This window comes from Dasypus novemcinctus, chromosome 20, assembly GCF_030445035.2.
Source record: "Dasypus novemcinctus isolate mDasNov1 chromosome 20, mDasNov1.1.hap2, whole genome shotgun sequence".
Classification (NCBI taxonomy): Eukaryota; Metazoa; Chordata; class Mammalia; order Cingulata; family Dasypodidae; genus Dasypus; species Dasypus novemcinctus.
In genome coordinates this window covers 53,319,101-53,342,464 of record NC_080692.1, presented here as the reverse complement: position 1 = coordinate 53,342,464, position 23,364 = coordinate 53,319,101, and the positions used below count along the sequence as shown (strand labels likewise).

General features: G+C 36.4%; 2 protein-coding genes across 10 annotated transcripts in view; one reads left to right on the top strand and one right to left on the bottom strand.

Moving 5' to 3' along the window:
- Positions 1-23,364, top strand: part of YARS2 (tyrosyl-tRNA synthetase 2) — a 47,030-nt gene that overhangs the window by 8,314 nt on the left and 15,352 nt on the right. Inside the window, exons 2-6 of one of the 2 annotated variants that reach the window (XR_002797693.3) lie at positions 649-816; positions 2,543-2,698; positions 2,962-3,132; positions 4,740-5,032; positions 21,416-21,484. Coding sequence is in view for 1 of the 2 variants with exons in the window: in XM_004446596.5 (XP_004446653.1) it covers positions 649-816; positions 2,543-2,698; positions 2,962-3,132; positions 4,740-4,899 (655 nt within the window). In the remaining variant the exon portion in view is untranslated. Of the gene's footprint in view, positions 1-648; positions 817-2,542; positions 2,699-2,961; positions 3,133-4,739; positions 5,091-21,415; positions 21,485-23,364 lie in introns of those variants that run through there. The other variant, XM_004446596.5, reaches the window with a different exon arrangement.
- The window catches only part of DNM1L (dynamin 1 like), a 49,975-nt gene continuing 32,781 nt past the window's right edge, over positions 6,171-23,364 (bottom strand). For 2 of the 8 annotated variants that reach the window (XM_058283034.1, XM_058283032.2), the window contains 13 exons: positions 23,066-23,197; positions 21,310-21,516; positions 18,696-18,816; positions 18,322-18,477; positions 18,049-18,138; positions 15,778-15,870; positions 13,445-13,501; positions 12,622-12,699; positions 12,264-12,296; positions 10,420-10,596; positions 10,149-10,258; positions 8,390-8,549; positions 6,171-8,062 (listed from right to left, as the gene is read on the bottom strand). In XM_058283034.1, coding sequence (XP_058139017.1) covers positions 8,006-8,062; positions 8,390-8,549; positions 10,149-10,258; positions 10,420-10,596; positions 12,264-12,296; positions 12,622-12,699; positions 13,445-13,501; positions 15,778-15,870; positions 18,049-18,138; positions 18,322-18,477; positions 18,696-18,816; positions 21,310-21,516; positions 23,066-23,197 — 1,471 coding nt within the window. In that variant the 3' untranslated portion in view covers positions 6,171-8,005. The remainder of the gene's footprint in view (positions 8,063-8,389; positions 8,550-10,148; positions 10,259-10,419; positions 10,597-12,263; positions 12,297-12,621; positions 12,700-13,444; positions 13,502-15,777; positions 15,871-18,048; positions 18,139-18,321; positions 18,478-18,695; positions 18,817-21,309; positions 21,517-23,065; positions 23,198-23,364) is intronic. The other 6 variants (XM_058283033.2, XM_058283035.1, XM_058283036.2 and 3 more) reach the window with 3 other exon arrangements.

Genomic DNA, 23,364 nt, shown 5'->3' with positions numbered 1-23,364 from the left:
TATGTGGTTTTTCCCCCCATTCTATTAATATAGTACGTTGCATTGATTGATTTTCTTATGTTGCAGTAATGTAGATTTTAATGTCATTTTTCTTGAAGACTAGGCCATGTGGTACAACATAGAACGTTTGTAATAGTTTTAATCTCTTTAGAACATCTCTCCCCTTTGCCTGCTTTCCTACCCTCATCTCACCCAACCTATCTAAGTCTCTAGTCCCTAGTTCTATGGCCCTTCCCTTTGGCTTGCCCTGCAGTTGCAGGTCAGATGACAAATGCTAGAATAGAATAGGGTTGAGTCGAGTGGGGTGAGAACACATAAGAGGGCAAATAGTCCAGTTTTAGAAGGTCAGGTAAATTTTCTGACTTGGGGAACTTCTTTTGTGTAGACCTCAAGGTCACTAGGCCTTCAGAAATGTAAAACTAAAGCATAAAACACCTTCTAAAGTTCCTTTTCTAAAAAGGGTATTCTCATGAATTCTATTGCCTTAAATGCTTGGAAGAATATAAATTAATGAGAAAACAAATACAGCTGCAACAAAGAGAAAGTGAATTTTTCAAAAAGATAGCAGACTGAAACATGGACAGTGAGTAGTGGAATCTACCACTAGTTGTGAGAAGCACACAATGAAAAAGTTCTTCTTATGCATAGGATGACTGGAGAAGATGTATTTGGAATCACTGTTCCTCTAATTACAAGTACAACTGGAGCGAAGCTGGGAAAGTCTGCTGGCAATGCTGTTTGGCTAAACAGGGATAAGACATCTCCATTTGAATTGTATCAGTTCTTTGTCAGGCAGCAAGATGATTCTGTAGAAAGGTAAGTTCTTAGGAGTGTGGAGAGATAAATGACATTTATAAGCTTGGGATATAATTTTAGCTTTTGATTGTCTATGGACCTGTATTTAGTCAGGGTTCTCCAGAGACATAGAACCAACAGGATATGTATGTATGCATGTAAATTTTATGAGATTTATTATAAGAAATGGCTCACACAACTGTGGGGACTGATAAGTTCAAATTCCATAGGGCAGGTCACAAACTGGAAACTCCAATGAAGTTTTTCACCGAATTCCCCAGGAGAAACTGGCTGGTTGAAGTAGAGATAGAAATTCTTCCTTTTCACTGCTGAAATCATCAGTTCTCCTTTTAAGCCTGAGACTTATTGTTGAAGGCAGTCTCCTTGCTTGGTTGTAGATATCATCAGCAATAGATGTGATCAACTCACTGGTGATTTATTTTTTATTTTTATTTTTTAAATTTTATTTATTTCTTCCCCCCTCCCTGCCCCCGCCCCAGTTGTCTGTTCTGTGTCCATTTGCTGCCTGTTCTTTGTCCGCTTCTGTTGTCAGTGGCACCGGGAATCTGTGTTTCCTTTTTGGCGTCATCTTGTTGTGTCAGCTCTCCGTGTGTGTGTGGCACCATTCCTGGGCAGGCTGCACTTTCTTTCGTGCTGGGCGGCTCTTCTTAGGAGGTGCACTCCTTGCATGTGGGGCTCCCCTACACAGGGACACCCTTACGTGGCAGGGTACTCCTTGCGCACATCAGCTCTACACAGGTCAAGGAGGCCCAGGGTTTGAACCGCAGACCTCACATGTGGTAGACGGACGCCCTTACCACTGGGCCGAGTCCGCTTCCTACTCACTGATGATTTAGATCCACAAAATGTCATCGGTGATAGTCTAGAGCTTGACCAAACAACTGGACACTATAACCTTGTCAAGATGACACATGAACTTAATTATCACAGTACCTTTTAAAGTGTTTTTTTCTAATTAATGTATTTACCATAAAGCATCAGGAAACACTGTAATTTGTCTTCTAAAGAATAAACAACTTACAAAAAGCAGAACACCAAGAATCACTTTAGTGATCTACATCTAGCCAGTATTTAGGACTTTGTCACTTTCATAATCTAGTTTTTTTACTCCATCTTAAATTCAACTATGTCTGTTTCCCCTTTGCCTCTCTTCTCCCATAAATATGACTTTAAAGTTCCTTTTCTGTAAAGAAGGCGTCCCTGGGTGGTTGTATTTCTTGTTGAGGTGATGGTTACATAAATGTTTATTTAAAATTTATGAAGCTACACATCTGTGATTTATGTACTTTTCTATGTGTTATATCACCAAAGAATAGATATAAAAAGAAGATACATATGGAATGGTACTATTTATGTAAGTTTTAAAATCACACAATACTCTTTGTTGATGGGTATATACACATAAAACAGAAGTGTAAAAACATGCTTGGGAAAGATGCACCCAAGTTTATGTTTGTTATGTTTGAGGGTGGGAGGGGGCCTGTGATGGGGTGGCCTCCTGTGCATATATTCAGTTTCATTTCTTTAAAAAAGGAAAGATGTGGTTGTGTATGCATGGGTGTCTGTTACATTATTTTCCGTACATTGCAGCATGTTTGTTCTATTTCATTTTTAAGAATAAGATTTTAAAAAGTAAGCAGTATGTTCTTTAAAGTAAAAGGGAGCTGGAGATAGGTATATGATATAGAAAATGATATAAAATAATACTTCATTTTTTGTCCCTCAGGTACCTGAAACTCTTCACTTTTCTGCCCCTTCCAGAGATTGATCACATAATGCAGCAGCACATCAAAGAGCCAGAAAAGCGGCTTCCTCAGAAACGACTCGCCACGGAAGTAACAAAACTTGTCCATGGGCGAGAAGGGCTGGAATCTGCTAAAAGGTAACCTCTTTGAGTAATTAACACTTGAGAAAATTTGGATCCACAATTTTTGAGTTATCTTGTCATTTAAGCACTGACAAGGATTGTTGGTGTTTAACTTAAATACTTAGAATATTCCTTTATATTGGAAAGAAAGGCTGTCTTGAAGTTTATAAATTATAAATGGTAGCTGTAGCTGTTGCAGACCTTCCAGTACTTGGCCATTGGGCATGACATGTATTTTCCTAAGCACTCTCAAGAATTGTCTCTCAATGTGTTTACAGGTGTACACAAGCCCTTTACCACAGTAGCATAGGTGCACTGGAGGTCATGTCTGATCAGGAGTTAAAAGAGCTGTTTAAAGAAGCGTCATTTTCTGAATTAGTTCTTGACCCTGGAACAAGAGTCCTGGATATATGCCGCAAAGCAAATGCCATTCCAGATGGCCCACGAGGGTAAGATTATTTAACTTTTAGATTCACAGTTCATTCGACATTAAATGTTACAGATTACATCACGTTTTCAGAGGTGTTTCCTGGTGATGCTTTAATGACATCCTAGTCAGAGAATAACATGAAAAACAAGAGTACTTATTGTTGAAAATGGCTTAAATCCCTTGTTTCCTGCAAAATACAGTGTGACTATACTGTCCCTGCCTTAAGTCCAGCCTCGCCTGGAAGGGCTGGCCTGGTCAGTCCTGCCGGGTCCCTCGGTGGTGGGCAGTTTGAGAAACCAGTAGGAGCAGAGGCCTTGGGTGAGCAGCTCACACCTCTCAACTCAGTCTGTGTCCTCTTTATTTGAGGTGGTGGGAGAACTGCTCACACTGTGTAAAATAGTTGAACTTGTGAAAATGAAGTAAAATAAAGCATATGATCTCACCCTCATAAGACTGTTATAAACTACAGATTATTTCCTTTGAGAATTGTTTTTTATTTCCATTCAGTGGGATTTATATTTCAATCCCTCAGTTATGTAGTATTAAGGAATAAGGTGTTCCACAAAAAGTACTTGGCCATAGACCCGATGCTTTTCTGTTGCACGTGACAGTGATGCAGAAGGAAGCAGCAGGAGAGTAGTTGTTTCTTCATTTCATTTGGTGACATATTCAGATAAGAGAAAACCAGCATTTGCCTTTATTCATAAAGACTTCAAGGCCTTCCATGCTCCAGCTTTCTTCCCAAATCTCACCTCTTTCCTTGCCCTGTTTGTGGAAGTGACTGCTGCTCGCTCTCCTGGTCAATTTAGGTGGCACTTTGAAGAAACTTCCTGACACCAGCCATTGTGCTCTTGGTGCAGCTGCTCCTAGCCCTTGAGCACTTCACTTACCATGTGTCTAGATCTCCCCGTTAGCTTACAGTGCGCTGCATGTGAGAGAAATAGAAGAGCTACCAAAACTCTGTAAATATGGAATAAATTGGATAATGTAAATATCTTCAGTAAAACCTATTTTGTAATCTACACCTTAATAGAGCAGCTACTGATTTTCCATTTCTGAAATCAGCCAACTTCATTTTTAAGAAAAATATGCTTTTATTTTAACAAACAATTATTTGCATATAGTTTCAGGATATAATCTGCAAGGATATCCTAGTTCATAAGTTTGTTTCATAAAGATTTACTGCAAATAACATTATAGTTGTATGTTTAACTTTTGTGGGTGGCTGAGTAAAAGAAGCATTCTACTCTTTCATTTTTGTGTCTTTTCTATAATTTTCTTTCCCTTTTTTAAAATTTTTATTTTTTAAGACTGAGCACTCCAAAGAGTGATTCTCCATTATTCCTATTCACTTATTTTTCATACCACTATCAACTGAATAGTTCTAGCAAGAGCTGTTAAGATCTCAGTTATTTTTCTCCACTAAACACAGAAACTTAACTAGTATGCCTTGCATCTGCTCGTTGGAAAAGAGGTATAACTGGAGAAAGAATCTAGTAGGAGTATGAAGGTAATAGTCAGTGCTAAATGGTTTCCACTTGAGAAGCTCTGGAATTTAAATAAAGTAACATTGTATATGTATTCTTGGGATGAGTTTATCTAGTTACTAAACATTTCTATTTTTAGGTATCGGATGATAACAGAAGGCGGAGTCAGCATAAATCACAGACAAGTAACAAATCCTGAGAGCGTTTTAGTTGTTGGACAACATATTCTCAAGAATGGACTTTCATTACTTAAAATAGGAAAAAGGAACTTCTACATTATAAAATGGCTTCAGCTTTGATGAAAAATTCTGCTGGTTGTTCAACCGTATTTTATCCATCATTCATTCTCAAGATAAAAGGCTGGCTCCAGAACTTAGACCTTCGTTACTGCAAATAGTAAAACAGAGTGGAATATGCTCTAGGCCTCACAAAGTGAGTAATTTCATTATTTTTATAGGTTGGTTAATAAATAAAGTGGTTATGTAACAAAGGAATATTTTATTTCCTAACCCACAAACATTTAGGATTGAATTGAAACCATTTCCAGAGTTAATCTTTCATAAAATTATTATTATGCTTCATGAAAGAACTCAGTGCTGTCTTTCTTATCCGACCTTATTTTCTGTTTTGAAACGAGGAAGAGGAGCAAGGAAAAAGAGCTGCTGTAAAGAATTATGGACACGTTCATGTCAGACATGAGCCATTGGCACCTCTTGTCCACATTAAAAATGGGAAATCTAGTACTGAGAACCTGTAAATTTCCTTTGACTGCTGCTGTTCAGGAAGAAATATAGTTCTGCTTTAAAAGGAAAAAAGTTTGATGGAGCCGTAGTTGGCATTAGAAATTAGAGTAGAAATTTTTTTTTTCAAAGGAAAGAACAAAAATCAGTACTTGACTTTTTCAGAACATTTCTAATTCAGTTTTCCATCCCTTGCCTGAGTTTCTCTTTATATGTGTATTGTTTTATCAATACATTACTAAGGAGGCAGTGTTTTATAAATAAATTTGGATACTTCTGTCCCAAGTGGATTACAACTTGCGATAAACTGAAGAGGGAAGTGACCAAAGCCATAAAATGGAAGCAAGTGTTATACCAAATATCCAGTCATGAGAGTATCAAAAGATATACAGGTAAGGGAAATTTTCAGGTCAGACTTAAAGGATTTGACATTAAGTCTAGGTTCAGCACTACAAACTTAGGCAAGTTAATTATCCAGAACTGTTTCCACATCTGTAATAGCTTCTTTCCCTGAGGAACAAGTGAGCAAAATACACACACACAAAAAAGGTTCACAGATTTTTTTCTAGTAAACCTTACAGGCAGCAAAGCATAGCTTTAGTGATCAAATTTTGGCCATTTATCACCTGGATTACTTGGAGCAAGTCACTATGTCCTCATATGCAGAAATGGAGATGTCATAATACTTATTGAGTTGTGAGAATTTAACAGGAAAAAAGTTACAAGTTTTTTGGTGTAGTATAAGTTGTATCATTATGTTCCAAAGAAGGCTGTGGTGCTAAAAATCATGGTTCACCTAAATCTTTCTCTGGGAATACGATTAGAACCAATTTAGGAAGTACTCGTTTATTGACAAACTTCAATGTCATTTCATACCAGGAGTTTTATTTACATAGCAACAACATACAAGTATCCATTATAAATGTCAGAGAGCATCTCTCCATTCAGAACTTCACTCACTCGTCTTAAGGGTCAACAAAGGAAGGTTCTCTGTAAGTTTCTTGCTTCTGTTTTTCTTTGTAGAAAGTGCACAGTACTAGCAAGTGCATTCCCTAGCATGGCTTTAAAGCTAACATTTTGTACATTGGAATCTGTTTGCTATGATGGAGAAAGGTGCATTAGATGATGTTTTTTCCTTTGCAAACCCAAAAGGCCATGGCATTCCAGAATGGTAGTCATTTGATCTACTATCTGAAATAAGTAAATCATGGTTGTAATTTCAAAGCTGATGTTTAATGATAGTAGCGTGATTCTTAAATATGGTAACAAATACTCTGGTAGCACATATACTCTGTCAAGATGCTAACAGATTCAAAGTAGTACACCATTATATCAGACCAATTCTGGGTCGACGTTTTTGTTTTGTTTTTTTAAAAAATATGTTTGAGATCAGTGCCGTTTTGTAATAAATGGGTACCATAAACTTAAGTAAAAGAACATTCATTCATATTTTACCTACCAGTAGTCCTTCATAAGTCCATGTTATAACCTGAAAAGAAATTTTATATCTGTAATATTTACTGTATTAAGGTATTATCTATTCAAGAGAGACCTAGATGTTCTAAGGATTTCTACCAGTATCTTAAAATCTATAATGTAGTTGACAGCAAGAATCACCTGGGGAATTTTATGTATTCTAAATCTCCACCCCCGCCCCGAGTGCAATTCAGTAGTTGTCTTCAGGGTTTGAATGTGTATATATATATTTTTAATTGCAAAGCTCCACCAGTATTTACATACCTCCATTCTCATGTACTTGTGGTGTGAAGTAAAGGTAGCTGTTGCCACCCTTAGAGGGTAGAGTGATCAGGATGGTGTTTGGCTTTAGTCACAGTCTAAAGTGCATCTTGGGAGCACGGTGTGAGTCCCCATTTTAAAGATATTCTATTACAGATTTGGAGAACAAAGGGAATTTAGCTCTTCATAGGAACCTCCTTAAATTAAAAGTGAATAAAGTATTACTAGATAATGAAGTCTGGATGGTTATTTTTAATGCAGAAAATTTTAACTCATGCTCCCAGGTTTAAGAAAGAATCAGAATGTTTCAATGTTTAATTCACTGAGGTGATGAAAACCCCCAGAAGCGGAAGTGGAAGGGAGTGTCGTTACGAACTTGTGCACCCCATCATTGTCAATGTTACAGATCCTCTGCATTTCGCTTTCTTACTAACACACCAAAGGTGGCAGAGAAGCTCAAAATCTGTAAATACAGCGACTGTCTTTCAAAGCCAGATCAGCTTATATGTGTGCATGCAAAATAGTTGTATGAAATGTTGGCTTGGTGGTTTCTTCTTGAAGGAGTATGGCAGTGGCTTTAACACTACTAACAAAGATTACACAGGTCATCATATCCACAGGCAAACTCTTGCACTACTAGAACACTAACAGGTCTTTTTAAGAAGTTGAAGTGAAACTGTCACAAGACAGACTTGGTGTATTTGATACCTACTGAAAAACTTTTAGAAACAGCCATTTATTATTTGGATAAATGTGTGGTGAATTGTTCTGCAATACAGCATACACTTTTCAGTTTATAGCCAGTCTTTACATGAGCAGATTCATACCATTGCAATACACAGGAGAGTTCATAAATAAAATTCTACTTAAGTAGGTAGTGACTAGCAGGTTGCAAGTCAACAAAGTCTCTCTTATCATATAGTTCTCTTTACCAAAGATGAGTCTCTCGGATTTCAGCAATAATTTGACTGGCTCCTTGTAATGCCTGCATTAAAGAAGATAAAATTAGAAAGGCTTGATGAGGAGGTGAAACTGATCAAAAAGATATAGGGGACCACCTGATATCAAAGAATCTCAATTATGTAGAGTAATCTCTCTGAGATTATATGTGTTAAATAAGTTTATATTAACCAGTCTTTTCTCTGGAATTTGAATTTAATCAAGCACCACTACCAATAAAAAAATTAGCTATAATAAAAAGTTATAATATAAAGACCATACAGATGCAAGGATATGGATATATTTCAAACAGTATTTATGTTGGTATATTTCTATCTGCAGCCAAGCATGAAAACCCACAAAAACTGAATACCTTTAGCATATCAGCTGCTTCTTTCCTGCGCTGTGCCATGTCCTCAGATTCAGTCAGAAGGTCATCCAGTAGGGATGATTTATACAGTTGTCCTACCAACTCACTCTGAAGAGTATCTTTCACATGATTAACCAAAAAATGCATTACTGCCTTCGGCACACTGCAAAGCAAAAACCCCAAAATTTTGGCAATGTTTCTACTCTTAAATTTTGGCTTAAAATTGTAAATAAGCAATACAAAACTGTATTGTATGCAGACCTGTGACTGTTAGGATCATCATCTTGAAAGAACAGATAGTTTATTTATTGTATGGGGGTAAAATTTTTTTTTTCTGCTTAAATTCTGACCACATAAAATAATAAAGATAAATAAGAACATTGTACTACTTTCGACATTTCCTTCCCTATGGCATGACTGCCCTTTAGATTTTCATTTAATTATAATTAAACATTAAGAAAAGCCACCATTCTTAATAATTTACCAATTCTTAAAATGAAGCATTTTTCTTGAGCCTTTTTCATAATTTTCTTTCTGTCATCTCATCTTTCATTATTCTTTATATAAAAATCCTGCAAAGAGCACTATTTATAATGGCCAAAAAGTGGAAAAAACCTAAACATCCATCAATGGGTAAATGGATAAACAAAATGCAGAGGGATACAGTAGAAGACTATCCTGCCATAAAAAAGAATGGAGTATTGGTACATGCTACAATATGGACAAGCCTTCAAAACATGCTGAGAGAAAGAAGCCCGACAAAAAAGGCCACATACTATATGATTCCTTTTATATTAAGTGTCCAGAAGAGACAAATCAATAGGGAGAAATTGGTTCTAGAGCCACTAGGTGGTAATTGTACGACCTTGTGAGCAAACTACTAATAGCATACTTTAAAAGGATGAATTTTAGATTTTAGGGTATATAAATTCCATCTTGAAAAAAAAAAACAAAACAAACTGCAAGGGATGAGAGCAGTAAGGAAGGCCACAGTGTAAAAAGCAGAATTATTTCTACCACAAACTATAAGTTAAAATGATTCTATAGGCAAAATCATCAATTTAATATGGAGTATTAGACTATTTGGCTTTTAGTCCTCTGGGAAATAAAATTTCTTACCTGCTAAACGATTTCCAGAAGATTGATATAGAATATTCTCTAATAGATTACTTTACAAAACTAATTTACAAAAGTAATTTTCTATTCTCCCTGTCTTACTGTGTGAAATAATATCACAGGCAACATGCAGAAGAGGAGACACAAGGCGCTGACTCATGAGAAGTCATGCTAAATTAAGCCCCCTGAGTGTACACTTTGAATGAACTGAACAAGGCATGGGACTATACATGGTGTTAATAATAGGGGGAAAAAATATAGCAAATGTAAGCAATGGAAGAATAAGTCCTAGATTGAAAAAATGAAATTCATTTCCTAGTAAAAGACATTTATTTTGATACTCTTCAGCACCAAATCAATTAATTAGAAAGGCAAGGCAGTGTAATTAACAAAAACTGATAAAACTAATAAAAATTTAGGAAATAAAATCATTTCTTAATAGCTTTTTCTAGCTGATATATCAGGTCCTAGTCATTCCTTGTTAAAGAATATGAGTCTTGCTGCAATCATTACCCAAAAACTAATGAATAAATCCATTTGATTTGAACTAAAAATTAGCCTAAAATGTATATTTATCTTCAATAAAGAAAATATGGAATCTGCCAGCATTATTTTTAGTCTGTAAGTTATATTAAGTAATACTAACCTGTCTTGAATATTCTTTCTGACAATAAGAAAATATGATTTGATGAGTCGTTCAATAACTTCACAATCTCGCTGTTCACGGGCAGATAGTTTTCGTGCAACAGGAACTGGCTAAATGGGTTTGGGGGAAAGAAAAGAGTAATTCTGTGCCATTTTGAAATGGCAACATTTAAGATTTCAAAAGTTAAATCCATTTATGAAACTTTTAGTTTCTTTTGTTTTATCAAGAGTTTTCCACTAAATTAGTCCTGAACCAAACTCTCACGGCTTACCACATCCAGGAGATTGACAGCATGGCCTTTTTGTGGACTGGCTGGCATAATTGGAATTGGTTTTGATTTTTCTTCAGCTAATAACTCTTCAGCTTTTGAAGTTTTCAACATTCCTCTCCAGTTGCCTGTTGTTGGTTCTTGAATGGCATCTCCTACCCCACCACTTCCAGGTGCAACCTGAAAAAACAAAAAGTACCAAAACCTATACCAACCATATTACATCTGACATTAACACTATACAACTCTTTGACGGTAGTCAAGGAGAACACATATCCTATACCCATCTGGAGTTTAGCCTATTTACCCATGTATAATTAAACCCTGAGCTACCTAAATAAAAGGTTCTATTGTAAATTGTTTGCAAGGCCCCTAAGCCAGTTTCATTCTTATTTACTTCTTTTTTTCTTCATTACCATTTGCCAGCTTTTCAAAACTTTTCCTCTTCTCCCACCCCTCAAACACTAGATTGGGGAAAAAATATAAACTACCCATAAAAACAGGACTACTCAAAGCCAAGGAAAAATATACTGCCATTTGATTTAATTTCTTCAAAGTAATCTCTGATCTGCCTAAAAGTTCTTGCAACACATCTCCAAACTTAAGACTTGTTTACGTACTTTTCAAGTCGGTTTATATTTCTACATACCAAAAAACGCACCATGGCATAAAAATACAAACTCTTTAATATAAGAAATAAGACTATACTCCCTAGTCTCAGGTTTGATAGTCACTTTCAGCTGCCTAAAATGTGGATTGAGCCATAAACACAATATAAGTTCCCTCAGTATGTATACTCCTGAGGAAGGAAATCTAGTGCTACCATTAATCAACCACACCTACTCTGCACCTTCTTTTCTAGGATAGCTGTTAGAATCTTGACTTTTAAAAGAAACAGTGACTGTAGGATAATGGGAAAAATAGATAATTCAACATTTAAGAGATCTTTTCTGCTCTTAAGGATATTACATCTAAAATGGGAGATAAAAAGGCATTTGAGATTTGTAGACAAAAAAATAGTGTATATAAGTTTAACAGAAGAGTATTATAGCAGTTCTTAGAAAAATGTCAGGTTTTGATATCATTCTGAATGAAAATATTGGCTAAAATATGTCTAGTGTCTTAGTTAAGGTGAGCTACATCTAAATATACAGTGTACCTACATTACATAGTAATTAAAATAAGTATGTTTTTTTAATGCTTGTGAACTATATACAAATGACATATCAAACGAAATCTTATGGGAAGAACATATTTAATATGATGCCTTATGTGAAATAAAACTTGTGCAACAATTTAGATGGTACCTTGAGATTTGAGGACAGTGCACTGAGAGAAGACATAAGGCTTTATAAGTGTTCAGGACCTTAAATCTGGACAGTAAGTCAAGAAAAGAACTAAATGACAAAAACACTAGAAATAAGAATCATTTACAGATATATAATTTTCTCCTAAGACTATAAAGTCTCCGACTCACACTTTCCCTCTTTGTTTGGAACTGCTTAAGCTGCTGAAATATCTATTAAGCTCTATCCTGAGGGTGACAAGTGCCACGTGAATGGAAGCAAAAGGAGGCAGTGGGTTCTGCCCGTTAGAACTGAACAGATCACAGAACCTTTAATAGGAAAAGCCCTACCGAGAACAGAACATAGTATTCTTAATTAGAATACTGTTAAAGGTAGAACAAACACCGTATTTTAGGAAGGTTAGATAAAAGGAACATTAAGAATGCAACACAGACAAGGGACAGATGCCACTGTTCAGACAGGTTCTTCATTGGTTTTGAAGACATAATTTCAGTGAGAACCAAAGATACCAACATTTCCATTCTGAAGTAAAAGACTCACATTTTTAGTTTCTCTCCTGCTGTCCTGAATTAACTGTTAAAAGATATGTTAAAACATGCAATTTAACAAGCAAAATTTAATCAATGGCTTGAAATTCAAAAAGTGTAGGATAATTTCCTCTTTAAACTTCCATATTGCAAGCAAAGCATATTTACAGTTTATTTTATGAAGTAAATTACATATTGCTATGTAATTTGAAAATTTCTATTAGAGTGAACATTTCAAGAATTTGTTGAACTAAAATGATCTGACCTTAACACAATACCCCAACTTAATATTCTGCTATTCTCTTTATTCAGATGGTTATGTTGCAGCAAACAACTAGGCATGCAGGCTTAGATTAAGAATCAGAACAGACCTTGCCATCAGCCTCAGCAGAAGCAGCAGGGAGGGGCTCCTGGGAGGCAGGTGCCAAAGCACTGGGAGCTTTAGAAGACTAAAGGCAAAAAATGCAGGGAAAAAATCAAGGATGCCAAAAAATGCATTCAGATACATTTTATAAATGTGAATTTTGTCCCCTTTGTAACAAAATAGTAAAATAACATGGAAAACAGAAGTAATCATGGAGGTAAAATCAACATTTTTTCTGCCTAATTTCCTATACGGTGTCACCAAGAAAAATCTAAATCCAAAAACTTCATCTTTATTTTTGGAATTCCATTGCTTTATTTTTAATTTTTTTTATTTTTAAAGAGCTTTAGATTACATATGTTATATCAAAATCATTGCTCTTTTCTGATAAAGGACTCAACCAATTTAAACATTCATAAACATTTTAATGTGAAAAACTATGATTGGCATTATAGGTAACTAAAGCCTTTGTTATGTGTATACTGTCTTAGCTCTCAAAAAAGCCTATTATCATCTTCAAAAAAATACTATAAAAAAAAGCCTGTTATCAAGTCATTAGTAATTTCAACTATTTACAAAGTTAAGGTCACTGTCAATTTTTTTAAAAAAGCTTGAGGCTTAAAAATTATCTTTAAGCATTTACCTGAATTTTTCAAAACACTATTTTCTTTAAATTACTCAATGCTAATTTTAAACTTGCATAGCTTTATCCAAACAATGGAATACTAATAGCGGTGTGTTAAGGGGAGATGGGAAAAAAATTAAATATTCTGAAGCTTACCAATCCATCTTTGGGTTTTGGGAATATGCTTATCAAACATTATTTTTACCTTGTCTCGTGATACAGCTGAAGGTAATTCTCTTGCTAGCCTATTTCTCCTTTGTTCCTATAAAACAAAATCAATAAAGACAAGACTGATTACCAGAGCACTGAGATATATGCCAATTAAAAAATGTTCAGATTAATTGAAAAATGTATGTAACTTACAGAGATAGCCTCTTTCACTACTGGGACTCATGCCATAGTTATAATATTTTAAAGCAAATAACCCAATGCTTCTCAATTTTTTTCTGCCCCAGCACACCTGGGGGATACAATGCAATGTCAGTATCAGTGGCTCCCTAAACCAGGGACTTTCCAGTGAGGGCCAGTGGACATTCCCACAAAGTTAACTACTGATTTAAACGCGTTCCCACATAATGTGGACTCGAAGCCCTCAGCAGGCTGCGCAGAATGTGAAGGTCACAGGGCACAGAAAGCTCGGGCAAAGCCTCTAGGTCTCTAACCTGCACACTTTGATAGTAAGTTCACGCAGTCCCCATGCACAAAACCATTTCTTAAAAAATATCCTGTAAAAATGTTATGTTTTTCTTTAGATTAAACTATATTCAGGTAATAAATGTAGTGTTAAAAACTGAAAGCCCTTTTTGTAACCCATCTAATTTAATAGACAGATCAACTGCCCACTATTCCAATTTGCTTGTACTATCCAAGTAACCACGGTCCAGAGCATACTGTCCTGTGTCCTGAGCACCTGCTCTAGGCCACGAACCATGACAGAGGCATGATATGAAGATAGAGAAGGACAAACGTGACGACGGGTGGCTCACAGGCAGCAATAATAGAGCAGGAAAGCAATTAGGTTAAATAAAGTCAAAATTGCTCCTACAGAGCAGGCATTGCATAAACCTTCTCAAACTTGCCAAAATTAATGGATGGTGGTGAAAGACACAATACTGTGAACATAATTAGCACTGAATTATGCATTTAAATGAGGTTAAAAGGGGAAATTTTAAGTTGTATATATGTTACTAGAAAAAAAACAAAAACAGCACTGTACAACACAGTGAACCTATAGTAGATGGTGGACTATAGTTACTAGTACAATTGTAAAAATGTTCTTTCATGAATTCTAACAGATGTATCACACAAATGCGAAGTGTTAATAGGGTGGTATGTGGAAACTATTTTATGGATGATTTTTCTGTAAAGCTACAAAATATAAATTTTAAAATAACAGTTGTAGGAAAACTATGAAGATGTTAAGTAACAAAGCTTCATTATGATGTTTTATGTGTAAGATTTCTTTTTTGACAGAAATCTGACCCATTTTCATTTTTGTTTGGTATATAATCCAGGAATAAAAAATATAGCAGATTATAAAAATACATGGATTTTAACAGTCTCCAGAATAAGAAGTTAACATATGTTAAAATTTTTAATTGAAGAAGGATATACTCCAAAAGGCAAGGAATCTAGGACAAGGAATCCTTACCCTAGTCTGTTACCAGCCAGGTAACCTGCTGGCTGTGAAGCCAGAGACCTGGCTTGCACCATTAACTGGACAGGTTACCAGCTCTTTGGAAGCCTTAGTTTCCTAATAGTTTAACAACATGATCCAGCCTCTTAGGGTTGTTGTAAGTGAGAATTCCACACCAGGGTCTCTGGCACAGTGATTTTTTTGTTGTATTTTTTTAAACAGAGACATTTATTTGTAGAAAAATGCTATGTGAACCATATCATAAAAGACCCTGTCAATGTAACAAAAACGGTTTCAGACGCCAGTTTTCCATGAGGTTGGTTTCAATGTTACAATAACTAAATCTTACCCTAAAGTAGTGTCTATGTGGCAGTTTTTAACATAGCTTACCCTCATCCTCTCTCTGAGTGTTTTAGAAAGTGCCTTACTCTTGTGCACATTTTGGAGTTTTCCTGGTGCTAGGAGCTACCCAGCCATGGAGCTAAGCAAGCCCGGGTCTTGTCCCTGTTAAAGGCCCTGGCTCCAGCCCTAACATGCCCAGCACAGTGAGCACTGGCTGACGGTGCCACCTGCGGGCCAGCTGCCTCCTTTCTGTCCCCCAGCCCCATGTTTGCTGCTCTCTCCCCCACGTGCAGAAGAGGGTGTGTGATCTAGAGGGACTGGAGTGCGGAGCATGAATTCCAAGCTCCTCCCTGAGTTTCCATTTCAAAAGAAGAAAACTTTGAGAATTAAATTTAAAAAGACAATGGAATAGCCTTAGCATACTTCATGGCATATAACAAGGCCCTAATACAGTGCGTGTGTGTTTTAAAGTTAGTTATCCCATGCTAACTATGTTTGAGATAAACATGAGTTACAATAGGTTTTCCATCTCCGAAAAAGACAGTTTAAATTGTATTTACCTCTAGATTATTGTTCATTAGCCCACAAGCATCAGTGAAGTCTGGATGTTTTGTATTGATATAAGCCAGTTCAATTGCCACTAAATTATGGACCTAGAAAAAAATTAAATTAGGCTATCCATGGAAAAATTATTCAAGTTAATTAATTATTAAACAGATTATGCAAAAAAGTACAGGAAACTGATGTCTAAATAAGTACTTCATAATTATATACTCCAACCAATAAATCTTATGCCAAGTAATAATTTGCTCTAGCTTTTAAATCATTTACATTTCAGCATTTCAGATTGCATTTCTAAGGGGCAGGAAGGAAATGACCATAAGCTAGAGGTTTCTCACTGTTAGGTAAAAAAGTTATTTACCTAATACAAATCTAAGTTCCAAGTTATTTACCTAACACAAATCTAAAACTTCAGATCATCCACTATTCTGTGTCAAAGTTTTAGTTAAGTTTCAACAATAAGAAAACAGTTGAGGTGGTGGACTTGGCCCGGTGGTTAGGGCATCCGTCTACCACATGGGAGGTCCGTGGTTCAAACCCCGGGCCTCCTTGACCCGTGTGCAGCTGGCCCATGCGCAGTGCTAATGCACGCAGAGTGCCCTGCCATGCAGGGGTGTCCCCCGTGTAGGGGAGCGCCACACGCAAGGAGTGCACCCTGTAAGGAGAGCCGCCCAGCGCGAAAGAAAGTGAGCCTGCCCAGGAATGACACTGCCCACATGGAGAAGTGACACACCAAGATGACGCAACAAAAAGAAACACAGATTCCCTTGCTGCTGACAACAACAGAAGCGGACAAAGAAGACGCAGCAGATGGACACAGAGAACAGACAATGGGGGGGGGGGGGGAGAAATAAATAAATCTTTATTTTAAAAAAAACAGTTCAGGGAAGTGGATGTGGCTCAAGCAGTTGGGTGCCTGCCTACCACACGGGAGGTCCTGGGTTCAGTTCCCCGTGCCTCCTAAAGAAGATGAGCAAGACGGTGAGCTGATGCAACAAGATGCCACACTGAAATAACACAATGAGGAAACATAATGAGACACGACAAGCAGGGAGCTGAGGAGGCTTAGGCGATTAGGCGCCTCCCACATGGGAGGTCCTGGGTTCAGTTCCCAGTCCCTCCTAAAAAAAGAAGACGAGCACACAAAGAACAAGCAACACAATGAATAGACACAGAGAACAGACAGCACAAACAACCAAGGGGGCTGGCGGGAGGGTGGGATAAATAAATCTAAAAAAAAAAGAAAACTGTTCATAAGCAGTTCCAAGTTAAAGATGTTAACTTTTTTTAGGTAAAAGACAAAGAACTGAGATAGTGTCTGATTAGCCTTAATTATGAGGCACCTAGTTAAAATATTATATCCTAATGGGAATGGTGAGATCAATTTCTCCAGCCTCCCACAGAATTTGTAAGGTTTACACGACAGATTGAACTAATTCCTTTACTGTGTCCTGACAAAGCCCATTATTACTAGAGCATTAGAAGACCAAAACCAGGTGAGAAGGACCTGTTCAAGTGGGACTCCAATGACTCTGTGCTATCACAATGGAATCTGAGGTGGGCTAAACCCAGTCTTAGCATCTGCACCTGGGGTCATGCTTGCCAGGGCAACAACCAAGCAGCAGCCCTCACTTCCTTCTTCCAGTGATTCTCTACTTCCACTGGGGTTCGCTATCCTGATCAAAGACCCACATGCACTTTCAGTGACCAGAAAAAAGACCCCAGCCAAAAATTTTGAGTCATCTGGGAAATCTCAAATGCTCGAAATACCACAGCTTACCCCTTATTTCTGCCAATTCCGGCAATTTTATTCTTGTGGATAGTAGCAACCATGATACTGTATGATATTAGGTCACCAAGAAACCTGTAGGAGTAGCCAAATTCCCGTGATGTACTACTTCATAGTTAAAATAAGAACTTTCTATACATGTGCTGTTTCATAAGGGTAAAGACCGCTAACTACTTTTCCATAGAGCGCTGTGCTGCAGAATAGAGGGGTCTGTTCACAGTCCTCAGCAGTAACTCGGTTCTCATGGAAACCTATAACTGCAAGCCAAGTACAATTAAAGTATGAGAAAATTCACTCTATACCAGAATTGCTGAAAAGTTGCCTTTGAAATAAGACTGAAAACTACTTTTTTTCTTCGCAATATGCTGGAAAATATTGTATAAACTCTAAAGTCATCATAATGTGCAAAAACACAGCCAATCTAAAATTTAAACTTTTATTAGTAGTGATTAAAGTGATGCTTTGTAAAATAATACCTCACCATTTCATTTGTGACAGGCAACCTTTTACGAAGAAGACAAGTCACTACTTCAACTATAGCATCATGAAGTTTAGGAAACCGCAACAATTCCTATATATGATGAGGAAAGAAAAATGTAGCAGTTAATTTATTTCATTTAAAGGAAAACTGAATAATCACTGAAATCCTGAATTGGATTTGCAAGCTACACTTCCTACTAGTTCAACAGCAGATTTTAGCTGTTAGCCTCTCCTTTACTAGTTGACCTGAAACCTTGGGCGTCACTCCAGTTACCTGTGTGCTGTAATTGCTGCAGTGCTGAATGATCCTCTGCATCTCCTCATGAACCAGCTCCACACAGCGGAGACTAGGCTCTTCCAGACGTTTGATTTGCCGCTTGACCAGTAATTCAAACGAAACCTCAGGCACAAACAAAGCAGGACGGGGACCCTGGAAAAATAACAATTGGAGCTCAATTATAGCTACGTGCCATTTTCTTCCTAAAGGTTAAAAACAAATCAAATTTTTCGTAGTTTTCATGAATTGTGCTTCTTAATTTCAAGAATGAGAACAAAATAACAAATTGTACAATGAAAATAATAATATATAGGTTAAAAAAATTAAAGCTTTCATCTTGGTTCAAAAAATTGTAAGAGAAGCATACTCACAGTAGCATTTCTAATGGCAGTCAAAATGTCAATAGTGTTAAGGCCACCTAGGGGGTCAACAGATTCTAAGGTTCGCCCAAAAGTCTCGTGGAAAATATAACATATTCTAGCACCGCCACATCTGAAAGGCAATGAAGTATATGTTTTCTAGCTTGATTAAAAGGAAAGAAGTCACAAGTTAGGAATCTTTCATAAATTTAAAGCTTGTCTCATTTTCTGAGGAAGCCTCAGATAAACAATTACATTTAGACCATTCCTATTTTTGTGTCTTCTCAAGTCTCATTTTGAATCAATTTCTCCATTTTTTTTGTAAACAGGGAAAGAAGTCACTCTGTGAAAGGCATTCACATATACTTGTACATATACAGTAACTTCTGTCAGAAAACATCGATTAAGTAGAGTTGCTAAACACCCTTTTCTCTGCCCTAGTTTTCTTCAACTAGCCTATGAGCTTCTCAAGGACAGGAAACGGTATCTTATTTATTTCTGTTTTATTCAGTCTAGAGCAGAGGTCAACAAGCGTCTTCTGTAAAGGGCTTTCCAGGCCAACAGTCTCTGCTGCAGGTACTAAACTCTGCTTTAGAGCAGCCACAGGCACTACGTAAAGGAATGAGCAGCATGGGTTCCAATAACTTTATACCTACTGAGATGTGAATTTCATGTAATTTTCATGTGTTACAAAATGTCCCTTTTCACTTTATTTCAAGCATTAAAGCTGTAAGAACCATTCTTGCCTGGCTAGCATAGTGTGCTGACTCCTGCTTTAGACAATTAAATCAGAATCTGAGTCCTGGGGACTAGGCAGCACCTTCTGTTTCCTACCTTGTTTAATGACTAAAACCTTTAATATTATCTTTTACTTTTTATTCAAATCCAGCTGAATTCTACAAATACCTTTATAGTAGCCCTCCAAGTCATCTCTTCCTCTTTATTCTCACCACCACCATCAGAACTTTCTTACAGTAGTCTCTACTACCAATATTTGGTTTCTCTGCCTCAAGCTTTTCTCTTATCTGAATAATTTTCCATAATAAACAGAATTATCCTTCTAAAACAGGTTATACCTTTGACCAAAAGTTGTTTTTTCTAGTAGGAAGCTCTCCAGATTCTTGTGTGAGCTATTCAAGACTTCACACAGTCCAGTTCCTACATGCCTCTCCTGCCGTATCTCCTGCTGCACATGCCATTCTCCACATACACCCTGTTCTCGGCTCTTCTCGAACCTAAAATGCCTTTCTCCTTCCTGTCTTTAAAGCCCAACTCAAAGCCTTCTTAACTATGGAGCTCTTCCAATCCCTGAAAGAAACTGAAATGGTCTCTTCAGTGTTCTAAAAGCTTGATAAGGGGATTACACAGATACTTCACTGTTTATAAAACTGTCCAGAAGTAAGTTGTATGCACTTTTCTGGATATATATATAAAACAATAGAAGTAGTTAAATAAAAACATATCTTTTTTTCTGGTGCTACCTAATCAAGCGTCATATTATCAGGGTCTGCCTTACCCACTAGACACCCTGAAGGCCCAATTAGTAATCTTTATTTCCCTCAATATGCCACTCATATAATAACCATTCAATAATCATTCTGTTAAATACTGTATCTTTATGTTATATAAAAGGCCAATGTAGGAAGGTGCTGAAAATTATGTATACACACACATCACACATGATTGCATTATAACTGGTGAAGCCAGAATAAGCTCTGGAGTATACCAACATCTATTTCTTTGGCTATTGTACTATAGTTGTGCAGGATGTCAACACAGGGAGTGGTGGGATGAATCTATAACGATCTCAAAGAATGAGGTTGCCGAAGAGTGGAAATTCTTATCTCTTACTAGTGAAATGGTACAATCTGCTAACAGTATAGCAGAATGTAATAAAAGAGGATGTCATATTCTTTCATCTTGTAACTCCACTTTCAGGAGTTTATCCCAGAGGTTTAACTGGGTACAATCCCCAAGTAAGTGCTAGGTATCCCATCACAATTTTGTGTGTGATTGAAAACAAACTGTCCAACAGTGGGGGGTTGGTTAAACACGAGGGTATATCTAAAACAAAACATGACACAAAGCTATGAATGATAATACAGATGTACTAATATTAGAGATTTGTTTGTGATGTGCTGATTTAAAGAAATGATTTCAAAATAGTATATATAACAATTTTTTTTTTTTTTAAAGAAATATAATACAGGCACTTATATGCATACAAAAATGTCTGGAAGGTCAGTGCCAAACTGCTAGTAGGGGTTAATGGCAATTTTGTTTTTATGTTTTATTCTTTATACTAACCTGCATTTTCTAATTTTTTTCATGACCAAATGTACTGTGTACATTAAAGAAACTTACATTAAGAAATATAAAAAAAAGTTATCAAATAAATCCCTTTGAAAAAAAAAAAACCTGAAATTTTTATAGTGCTTTATGTAGTTTATAAAAAGCCTTTTTGCACTCAACATCATCCTATCATTTCTACAAAATCATTTCCATATCCCTGCTCTGTAGTAGTTATAAATCTCAGATTTATCAGAGTTACAAACGCACTTTAAACAAAAGACAAGGTGATCTAGCAATCTTGGTAACCAAATCCACAAACAAATTTCTTACTTACAGCTCTGAAGTTTCAATATACTTTGCAGTTCCTTCAATAGTGTTACAGTATTCTGTGGCAAATTTGGTAATAAGCTGGAGTAAAGTAGCACTTTTATCATCCACAGGTTCACCGTAGCTATTCAGAAGAGACTGATATTGAGCAGCTAGGACATTTATTCTTGTTTTCAACTCTGGTAAGCAATCTCTGATGTGATGCATCAGTAACCTAACAAAGATCATAAAAGAATTTGAAAGTAAAATTGTGTGTTTTGAAGACTTAACAGGTCTAATTAAAAAAATGTAAATAACTAAAGAAAACCTGTCAATTTTTCTTGACAGAAATTAATGGAATTTTAAGACTACTTATTTTAAGACTACTACTAAGACAGGTAAATATTTAGCCTGAAAAAATGACGAGGAAGCCGTTTTGGACAATGCTTTTAAAGTATGCCTTTGTCCCGTCAAGTTGCAGCAATCACTAGGTAACCAAATATAAAATAAAAACATAAATAAATTATTTTTATAATATTGAATTATCTTCAAATAAGCCATTTGATCCAATTCTACCTATAAAATTTTGGTTTCAATGACTTTTATGATTATCTTTTTTATTATTAGAGAAGTTATGGGTCTACAGAACATAAAATTATCTTTTAAAAAGAAGATATATTTCTCTACCCACCCCCCTTGTTGTTCACACTCACTATCTGCTTTTTGTCTGTTTGCTGTGTGCTCTCTCTGTCTGATCGTTTTAGTTTTAGTTTTTTTTCAGGAGACACCAGGAACCAAACCCAGGAGCTCCTATGTGGGAAGGAGACACCCAATCACTTGAGCCACACCCACTCCCTACTTGTTGTGTCTCTCATTGTGCCTCCTCGTTGTGTCAGCTTGCTGTGCCAGTCCATTGCACCAGCTTGTTGTCTTCTTTTGGAGGCACTGGGAACCAAACCCAGAGCTTCCCATGTGGGACTGAGCACCCAACTGCTTGAGCCCCATTTACTCCCCTACAGTTATCTTTTATAATGAAACTGAATATTAAGATACAAGTTCATCAGCTTTTAACTTATTTAAAAAAGGGAATAAGAGAAAAGAAAGTGAAAATGGCTTTCACTTTAGTCATTTATAAATTATCTAAAAATGTCTTCCAGTCCCTACACTAACAGTGGGTGTTCAGAATTCAAGGTATACAGCTTGAATTTTTTCCATTATAAAAGATGGATTCTAATTTCTAATTCAGTTCCTAAAATTCAGAGTGGAAATGAAGTCATCGTTTAGTCTATCTTCAGAAATAAAATGACTTGTCAGAAATTTCACAATTTAAAAAATCAAAAGTCACTTGAACATTCAAGACTACATGATAGGAAATGGATGTAGCTCAAGCAGTTGAGCCTCCCTTCCCATGTGGGAATTCCTGGGTTCAGTTCCCTGTGCCTCCTGAAAAAAAAAAGAAGGAAAAAGAAAAAAGGTAAAACAAATGATGAAACCAACTCAGGGAAGCCAGTATGGCTCAGTGGTTGAGTGCCAAATTCCTACATATGAGTTCCTGGGCCCAGTACCTTAAAAAAAAAAAAAAAGGAAGACTACATGATCATGAAAGCCAATCCCCCAAAGAAAACAGACACCTACTTTGCAAGAACCAACTATACAAGAAGCCAAATGTGAAACTGCACACAGGAGTATATTATAAAAATATAAGGAACTGACAGTAGAAAGGTTTCCGATTATCTACTGGCAAACCAAAAACATCTCATTTTCCAAAAGGTAAAAAATATTACCTATTTAGAGTCCTAGCAAGATACTTTGTTCCATTTCTATTGGCCAGAGATGGATACTTCTTTTGAAGAAAAGCATATTCATCACGGATGGAATCTGTTACACTCTTCTTATTGTTGATATCCAGCTGGCTCCTAAGGTTAAAAAATAACTAAATTATTCAGATAAGTTAAGTCAATCATGGTCCTCCAGTCACCTTTGATATCAGCAATGCTCATGAGTTATGAGGATGAAGCTTTTATCACAGCCCAATACCTTATGCAGATGTTTTCTTTAATTCTCACAATGATTCTATAGGACA